The 10,363-nt window shown below is 28.4% G+C and overlaps 1 protein-coding gene across 1 annotated transcript; it reads left to right on the top strand.

Moving 5' to 3' along the window:
- Positions 1 to 3,651: 3,651 nt before the first annotated feature.
- Positions 3,652 to 9,250, top strand: LOC123897379 (beta-glucosidase 12-like). The gene is made up of 13 exons (XM_045947981.1): positions 3,652 to 3,850; positions 4,288 to 4,357; positions 5,894 to 5,952; positions 6,400 to 6,475; positions 6,609 to 6,686; positions 6,808 to 6,895; positions 7,109 to 7,364; positions 7,474 to 7,589; positions 8,092 to 8,309; positions 8,404 to 8,435; positions 8,551 to 8,653; positions 8,806 to 8,914; positions 8,993 to 9,250. The coding sequence occupies exons 1-13, from the start codon at positions 3,692 to 3,694 to the stop codon at positions 9,162 to 9,164; spliced, it is 1,536 nt and encodes a 511-aa protein (XP_045803937.1). The 5' UTR covers positions 3,652 to 3,691; the 3' UTR covers positions 9,165 to 9,250.
- The last annotated feature ends 1,113 nt before the right edge of the window (positions 9,251 to 10,363 follow it).

The following is a 10,363-nucleotide window of genomic DNA, read 5'->3' as shown; positions in this document are numbered from 1 at the left end:
CATTATGAGTCTGTGATTATGAAGTCATTTTTTAAGGATGGAGGAAATGTACCTCAAATGGAACTTCATGAGAAGGATTTAAAATTTGGATCATTTGCAACAGCTACACAGCCGATGGATCATGATCCAAATGGTTGCAATTGGATTTGGATCTGTATCCAACGGCTCTGTAGCTGCTGCAGGGTACTCAAACTCAAGGATTTAGCCCTCTACTTAAATATTTCTTATGTTTTGATTTTGACCATTGTTCCATATTTTAGAATTAGAATGATAGTATTATGCTAACACTCTTTCAGAAGAAAAGCAACTTAGCATCGATGCATGTGAAATGAGCATGACTACTCTCTAGATGTTCTTATGCATTAGATTGGATGGCCATGCTTCTGAAAACTATGTTCATGTTATCTATTATCATTCATTGGACACAAAGAGAAGCAAAGTCACAAGTTTGCAAGCCACTGAGAAACAAAAACTATTATTGTGTTATGAAAAGATCTCCATGCCAATGTAAGAAAAGGTTACAAAAAGCCAAATGAATTTGGTAAAAAGTTTAGACTTGTTCCTGGCAAGGTTATGTGAGTGGTATATTGCTCCACGGTATACCGATATTAAGGCTTGAGCCCCGTTGATTGAATCCCGTATCTCTTTATTTACAGAGGTTGGAGGAGAAGTTACTGGAAGTAGTGGAGGAATTTTGTCTGTCATCACGAGACAATGTGGGAGAGCGGACTGAGATAGTGAACCGAATTAGTAGACCGAGCAAGTGAGCTGAACTAGTGGGGCATGATAGAAATATTTACTACGGTATTTTGATCGATCTTTTTTGTGTTTCTTAAATTAACTATGATTTTCTCAAATTTATAATTTTCTCAATTTTTTTTACGTGCATTTTCTAAACACGCCAATTTCTACCTTCTCATTTTCGGCATTTAAGAGTCTCTTGACGTACAACTACGGCAACATACTGTGATACCAAACACGCAATAAGTAAATACATTTTTTTTTCTCTCAAATAATAATTATAAGTATAAGTATAATAAAGCTTAGGTAAAGTTTGGAGCACGGCAATGGCATTAGCCATGATGAACAAGACTGGTCTCAAAATATAAGTTATAGTCTCATATTAAATAAAATATTTGAAGTTAAACAACATATAAGTAAAATAATATATGAATTTATTGTCTTAAAATTTTAAATAAAAATATAATATCTAATTTCATTTATCGGATTGTTCTAAATTCAACGTGTCTATCCAACTTAATGAGAGTTTCCCATATACTATAATAAAATAAAATAAATAAGTGTGGTTTAAATATGATCAATGACAAATTCAGATTTCCTATTTTTCAAAATTATATGGCATCTCATTCAACCCATATGCATGATGGACAAATTCATGTGGGTAGTGACTTTGCAGTGTAGCTAGATAAGTATCCATTTTTTAATTATTTAATATTAAATCAAACAAATATATCCTAAGGCATAGTTCAAGTGATTGAATTGAAGTGTGTACTAAAGAAATTTGAGAATGAAATTCAATATTAAGACATTGACTTTATATAAAAAAAAAATATTAAACATTAACTATTAATATGATATACAAACAACTATTGTTTAATCAATAAAAAAAATATATTGTCATTGAAACTTAATTACTTAAAATCTATTATTTCTACAAAAAAAAATCTCATAATTGAGTAAACCTATTCCAAAAATTGTATTTCATTTATAAAGAAAAGAAAACTTGAAGCAAGTGAGTGTCATCAAGTGCTTAATAAACTTCAAATTTTATCAATCTCTTAGTCAAATTCTATATCATTAGACTAACAATTGTTGGGTTAACATCAAAACATAAAATTGTAATGGAAAACTAGTAATAGACCGGTGCTATCGCACGGATCATAACGTTACATTGATATTTTTTAAGTTATACTTTGCTAATTAAAATTAAGAAAGTAAAATATTGCATTAAGACAGTCATTTGAAAAAGCAGGAGACTTTCGTTAATATTTCATGATTTATTTAGTATATATAATAGCAATTTTGATATTTTTATAAGTTATAATTTATCCCGTATGTGAAATCATTTTTTTTTTTTTACCAATGTATATATTTTGTACTTATAAATAATTTTTTTCGAATTTGAATCAGTATCGTATTTTGTCCCGCGCGCGTATGATTTTTTTTTTACCAATGTATATATTTTGTACTTATAAATAAATTTTTTCGTATTTGAATTAGTATCGTATTTTGTCCCGCGTATGATTTAATTAGTATGTATGATAATTATTTTGAATTTTTTATAAGTTATAATTTATCGCTATCTAATAGCATAATTTATCCAGTTTTTGAATTATTTTTTTTTGGTACAACAGTATTTTATTTATTTAGTACATTATAAATGTTTAAGGATAGATTAATGTAAATTTTGATATTAGTTATCCCGTCTATTGTAATTAAAATTTATGTCAGTTATAACTTATAACTTATCCCGTGTAAAAAAGTTTTTTTGAAAAAAAAAATAGTTAAAATTTGTCTCACATGTGTTAATTTTTTTGAAATTTTTATGAGTGATAATTTATCCAGTATATAATGGTTATTTGGAAATTTACGTCAGTTACAAGTTATGTCGTGTAAAATAGTTTTTTGAAATTTTTATTAGTCATAAATTGTCTCACATATATCAATTATTTTGAAATTTTTATCGGTGACTCGGTGATAGTTTATACCGCATATGATAGTTAAAATCTATGTCAATTATAACTTACCCGTGTAAAAATTTTATCAGTGAAATTTTTATCAGTGATAGTTTATACCGTACAATACATAACTTAAAATTTTTGCCGGTGAGAAGTTATAAAGAATATAATTCATGAAATTTGTTATTCAAATTTCAAATTGTTCTTTGGTGGAAAATAAAGAGTTGAATATCAGTATGACAATGACATGTGATTGCATTTAATATTTGGCATAAAAAATGACTTGGTTGGTTTGGTTTGAAATACAACCAGATTTGTTTCCATGTAACCATGGCTTGCCAAAAAACAACTTTTTCTCTCACAAGTATACAAAATGACTTGATTGACTCACGATATGACTTGGTTTGTAGCAATATTAGTTTAGTTACACAAATTTTGGATACCAAATACCCTTACTTTAAACACATGGCAGCATTTAAAACAAGATTATTTATGAGTTTTTCAGAACAATCAACTTTCTTATATATATTAGATCGGAGAATATGTTAATGATTAAAAAAATATTTTATCATAATTTGTACATCTAATTCATTTTTTAAAATTTTCATAAATATTTAAAAAAATATTTCTTTTTTTAGATTATTAACATGTGCCGTAGGGTGATTCAACTGTGCAATATTCCACGCAAAATGTGGAAAAGAAAAATGGCTCCGAATTTGAAGTGGCCAGCTTTTTCAATCTGTTTTTTTCTTTGAGGGAGGAGGAAAAAAATAATAAACAAATAATGAAAATAGCCAAAATTGAAAATGTCATATATTTTATTTGAAAATTTTGGCTCTATATTTGTCTTTTTCTTCACTAGTAACACCAATGCTGATCTGTAGACTCTAACTTGCCTAGAAACATTTTGTATTTTTCCTTTATAACAAGAGCCACATTTTCACATAATCTTATGCATCAAACACAATACTCTTTCATTCATCACATGATATATGGCATTTTTCAATGCTTTTTTGCTTCTTACTCTCTTCAATCTCTTCACCACACTACCATCTGCAGAGGTTGTTTCACCAATTCTTGATGTTTCTTCACTCAATCGAACTAGTTTTCCACCAGGTTTCATTTTTGGGACAGCATCCTCATCCTACCAAGTAAATATTTCTTTCTTTTTATTTTTTTAATAATACGTTATTGGTTCGAAGTATTCATCGTAGTTTTTTCGATAACTGATCTTTACATGAAAATTGGCTGACCACCACATTATTTCAATTCACGAGACTCAAATACTGTGTCTTTTAAATAATCTGAGTTCAATTTTACTTTGATTAAAATGTAGTTTTTAAACTAAGGAAAATGCTAACCGGTGCCCCCGGGGCACTGAAAGTTAATGAAGTGGGAGGAGATCCAGGGTTAAATCCAGAGAAAAAAATATCAGTCAACTAATTACTAATTTTGACCGTGGTTTTTATTTTGAGCATTGGTTTTGAGAAAAATTAATTAATGGTTTAATTAAATTTTGACCAAGTTTCAATTAAACCAAGATGATTGAACAATTTGGTTGATGCCATATATGGATTATATTATGCAGTATGAAGGTGCTGCAAAAGAAGGTGGGAGAGGAGCAAGTATATGGGACACCTACACTCATAAGTATCCAGGTATATTTTATATTAGGTGGTGTTTGTTTTGATGTTTATTTTAGGCACTCCGCATATATATGGCGCCCTGTTATGCAGTTACATTTATACCGATCTATGTTCGTCTTGTGCGGAGACTTGATTAATAATATATTTGTCGTTAAAAAAAAAGGTATATCTGATTTCTCCAAAAAGAAGATTTTGTGTAAAAAAAAAACTTTGGTTTAATTAAAAGAGGTGAAAAGTAATTTTATGATGAGTTGACAATTTTATAATCTATTTAAATTTTACAATTTTTTTTTTCTAAAATAAAAATGTCCAACCATGTCCAATAAGAATATAGAAAACTACATAGATATTTAAATTTCCACTTTTCACTTGTTAATTGTTAGTATAGGACAGTATGTTTGAGTTTCAATACTAAACTCTTTAGAAAAAATAATCTCATGCATAAATCATTTTGTTTTGAAGTTAATATATTTTAATGGTCAACTTTACAAAATAAAAATAATTTAAATCTTTGTACCCAAAAAATAATAATTTAAATCAGGTTAGTCAAACAACACACTTGATGTCTCTAGTCTAGAAAGAGAAAGCAATTTCCCTCCCCTTTTCTTATAAATTAGTATTTTTTTGATGAAATAGTTTTTGTAGCTAAAATAGAATTTCATTATGAATAAATAAAAAAATTCGAGTTCATACTCATACCTTTATATATTGCAATGTTCTTATTAACTTGTTAGTTGAAGGAATATTTTTTTTGTCAAGTAATCTAGTAGGTAGAATAAAACAGAATTTATTTAAAATAATTGATCAACACAAATTTAAAATGTTTCATAAATATTGTAAAAGACTAAAAGCACATTAAAATTCAATACTTGTATATTTGCCCATTTACCTTTCATTCATATGTAATTATCTATATTTATTATTGGTAATTTTAGTATAAAAAATTATAAAAAAAATACTTGAAATAAAGGAACACTATTTTATTGTGCACAAGCACAACACAATGATGCGACATGAGTTTGTCGCTTTCTGGGAGAACATTTTTATTTGACAATGCTGCAAAAGTTGGCAATCAAATTTTTCGAGTAATTGGGTTGGGATTGCTACAATGCAACAGTTTTCCGCATTCAACTACAGTACTGTAAAAAAACATTTACTCCCTTTTAAATCAATTTTACAATATTTATTTTATATATAAGATCGGAAGAAGTAATAATTACCGATAAGGTGGAACGAAATCCGAATTCACATTTCAGTACTACTTTTACAATTCCTAAAATAAAAATATTTGTATATTTTAGAAATTATGTTTTCAAACTATTATAGTTTTTTTTTGTCAAGTAGCTTAATGACTAGACTCTCACACATTTAAATATAGAGAAATGTGAAATTCGGAGTTGAAACCTCGGTCACTCCAATAATGTTTCTGATAGCTACGCCTATCATTTGAGCTACACTTATGAGACAACTATTATAATTTTTCTTTTTGGTAGCTTACACGTTACAAATGTAATACTGTAACCCTTATAACAAATGTGCAACATGCAGATATGATACAAGATAGAAGCAGTGGAGATGTCGCAATCGACCAGTATCATCGCTATAAGGTATCATAAAAACAAAAAGTTAGTATAAATATTGATGACCAATGAGTAGGATTAAGTTATCTTTCCTGTTAATAAAAAAAGTTATATCCAATAGCACTTAGATAAGATGACGTAAACCTCTTTTAACTTAATCAATATTACGAGTTCAATCCGTGAGTTTGTCATCTATTTAAGTCTCACAATGCTCGAGTGATTAGTCTTTGCACAAGGGGGAATCGAACCTGAGACATTGAGAGGAGCATACTCCAATGACCCAAACTAACGCCACTAGACCAACCCCAAATGGATTTGCAATTCATTTTTTATATTTTATTACATATCTTTTTTGTTTTTGGAAATTATTATCTTTTTTGTTATGTACAACAAAATGGTAGTATGATATATATATATATATATATATATATATATATATATATATATATATATATATAAACTTAAATATTGCAGGAAGATGTTGACATCATGAGGAATATGAATTTGGATGGTTATAGATTCTCAATCTCATGGTCAAGAATCCTCCCAAGTGAGTTAAACATAAACGACCGGACTAACTAATTAATACAGTATTTTACTAGTTAATTTTACTTAATTAATTAATTATATGTTTCACTTTATATATTAATTTTTTTTTCTTCAATTTTAATAAACATCAATAGAAGGAAAGCTCAAAGGAGGTATAAACCGAGAAGGAGTCAAATATTACAACAACCTCATCAATGAGTTGTTGGCTAATGGTTAGTCCATATACTTTTTTTACTTTTTTTATTTTATTAAACTTCACATTTTTTTATTAAACTTCACATTTTAACATTTCATAATGATAAACAAATTTAATTGAATACAAATATTTTATAGGCTTACAACCATTTGTAACTCTATTTCATTGGGATCTACCTCAAGCTTTAGAGGATGAGTATGGTGGCTTCTTAAGCCCTCTCATTGTGTAAGTGATGTAAAATTACCAAAATTATATGTATTAATTCATTTTTCATGGTATGCTTTTACATTATTTCTCAATATATAAATAAAAATGACACTATTGAATTGCTTTGTATACAAAGATCCTAAATAGATAAAGTTTTTTATTAGAATAAATTGTGCAATAATCAATCAGCAATACTAAGCATTAATATCACAATCCATGATTAATTTTCAGAAATGATTTTCAAGACTATGCGGAACTTTGTTTCAAAGAGTTTGGAGATAGGGTGAAACATTGGATTACTTTGAACGAGCCATATTCTTATAGCACAGCTGGCTATGCAATCGGGTTCTTTCCACCTGGTCGATGTTCTAAATGGTTGAATTCAAATTGCACCGATGGTGATTCGGGAAAAGAGCCTTACTTGGTTACACATAACCAACTTCTTGCTCATGCCGCAACTGTCCACGCGTATAAGAAGAAGTATCAGGTTTGTTAAGAATTTAATTTTAATATCTGAAGTGCATACTTCTGCATTGATATGTGATTGTCTAAAAAAATTTAGATACCTAAAAACCAAAACAATGATCTATATGCAGGAATCTCAAAAGGGTATCATAGGCATAACCTTGATATCCAATTGGTTCGTTCCATTTTCAGATAACAAACTTGATCAAAACGCTGCTGAACGGGCAGTTGACTTCATGTTTGGATGGTACGATATACGTACATTGTAATACTAATTGTTCTTCATAAAAACATAATAATATAGCTTGAGTTACACTTTCATTCTACAAAGATACTCCCTCCGTCCTAAATTATAAAAGAAAAATAAAAAACACACTTATTAAGAAAAACCAAAACATAATATTTTGAAATATGTTTCTTTGTATTTTTCTTAAAAATAGTTTCATAGAAAGATGTAAAAATAATTTTTATTGATTATGAAAAATATAAAAGAGAGTAAATATTTGTGTTTTTCCCTTATAATTTGAGAAAAAAAGTGAACATTTTTCCCTTATAATTTGAGACGGAGGAAGTAAGTCAAAAGAGTATTTGAAAAGTAATCAATGGATTTTGGAAAATAAATATGAGGCTACGTGTATTTTGTTATCAAAAATTAATTTTGGTTAGAGGTGTGTAACTAGAATGATGGGGTGTAATTAGTAGAAATATTCTCAAATTGGGTCTTTTTTCATATGTAACAATAATTACAGGTTTATGGAACCAATAACAAGAGGGAAATATCCACAAAGCATGCGTTCTTTGGTTGGAAAACGATTGCCAAAGTTCTCTAAAAATCAAGCAACATTACTTAAAGGGTCATTTGATTTTCTTGGACTAAACTATTATACCTCTAATTATGCTATCAATGCACCTCAACTTAGTAATGCTCGAGGCAATTACAATACTGATTCTCATGCCAATCTTACAAGTAAGCATGCTTTTATTTATTGATCATTTTCTCTAAAATAATTAATATTTTCAATTTGAAAATTGAATTATATCTTTTGTTTTTATGATCGAAGCTGAGCGCAACGGGATTCCCATAGGTCCAAGGGTACGTATGTATATGACCATATAATTTTTTTAAAGTGATAAATGTTAATATTGTTATAGCTAATGTTTGTTTTATGTGTATATATAGCTTATGTTTATAATAATGATATTTGTAGGCGGCATCAAGTTGGCTATATGTTTATCCGAAAGGAATTCAAGATTTGTTACTCTACGTTAAAAAGATGTATGACGATCCTTTGATTTACATCACTGAAAATGGTAAATACACCTTATTACATCATATTCATAGGAATAGGAGAATGAATACATAACAATTGTACAGTTGTGTTGTATGTTAAATTGTGGGTGATTTTTATTTTAATATTTTTATCTAGCATATATGTGATCACCTTTAAAAACTTAATTTTTAGGTATTGATGAGTTCAATGATCCAACATTATCACTAGAGGAAGCCCTTGTGGACACTTATAGAATTGACTATTATCATCGTCATCTCTTTTATATTCAATCTGCAATTAGGTAAGTGAGTAATTTAATTTAAAATATATTTACTTTCTCATACCGTGTTTGATGTTTATTTGTTTTTTACTACATCAGGAAAGGCGTGAATATAAAAGGATATTTTGCATGGTCGTTGTTGGACAATTTTGAATGGTCATGGGGTTATACAGTGCGCTTTGGAATTAATTTTGTGGATTATAAGAACGGTTTGAAAAGACACCAAAAGTCATCTGCAAAATGGTTTAAGAATTTTCTCAAAAGATATTAGATTTTCTATAATTGATGTTTCCAATAAACGTTGTAATAAAACATATCAAGCAAGTTAAGTTTAAATAAAAGTTTAATAGTGCATTATAAAATTGATAATTATATTGTTTGAGTTGTTACTTATTTAGACGCATTTTTTTATAAGCAAATGGTATTATATAAAGAAGTACTAAAGGTACTTCAACTAATACTTATTTAGACACATTGGTTTAACACCGTTAATTGGTTAAACAATACAACAATGCGTTAAAATACGATGAGATGAGGTGTCCACTTTCATGAATAGCAACCCCGTAAAGAATAGAGTTAATTAAGAGAGAATAATAATTTCTTTTTTATTAAAAAAGAGAATAATGATTTGAGTTTGTCCGTACTAATATCTTGACCGAGCTGTAGGAAAATATAATCCATTAATAAAAAAACCTAAACAACTAAAATTAAAATATTATAACGGTATATAACCTGCTCGAACTGAGGCTTAAATATGTCTTGAGCTAGCTCTAACTGCGAATGAAACACAAAAAATCAATAAACACTTATGTGTCCATAATTAAAAAATTTAATTTAAAATTAAATATATATAAATACACGATATACAAACATAACTAAAATCGATAATGATAAAAAATTAACATTCAAATTACTCAAATTGAGCAAATAAGTAACAATTACATATCTTAAGTTAAGTACTGCCCAAAAAGGGGAGTGAGATGAGTAATTTAACTGGTTAATTAGTTGAGCTAAAAGTTAAAGAGTTGGAGATTCATGGTTCAAGTCCTGACAAGGAGAAAAACTAACATAACAATATAATATACTAACAATTTGCTTATAAAAAAATACGTACTACCTAAAGACATAGTTGGTAACATCATACTCTAACATTCAATAATTAAGAGAAAACATGAATTGTATCAGTGTCCTTTCCTACATTTTCATCATCAAAGAACATTAATTGTCCGATATTTTTCCGATACACGTATCGGAGAAGTATCCGACATGTATCAGTTATATTTTTTTTTAAAAAATAATATTAATTTCCAATACTTTTCCGATACGTGTATCGGACGAGTATCAGTATCGAGTACGTATCAGACACGTACTTGGCCATTTTTGGAGTATTGGGGCTTCAGAGGTGTCCATGTTTCTAAATATTATCAGAAGCACTTACCATTTCCGGTGCCAATTAATAGTATTGTTATA

This window comes from Trifolium pratense, linkage group LG7 (genome assembly GCF_020283565.1).
Source record: "Trifolium pratense cultivar HEN17-A07 linkage group LG7, ARS_RC_1.1, whole genome shotgun sequence".
Taxonomy (NCBI): Eukaryota; Viridiplantae; Streptophyta; class Magnoliopsida; order Fabales; family Fabaceae; genus Trifolium; species Trifolium pratense.
Note: the sequence above shows the minus strand (reverse complement) of the source record. Positions and strands in the feature narration are given on the sequence as shown.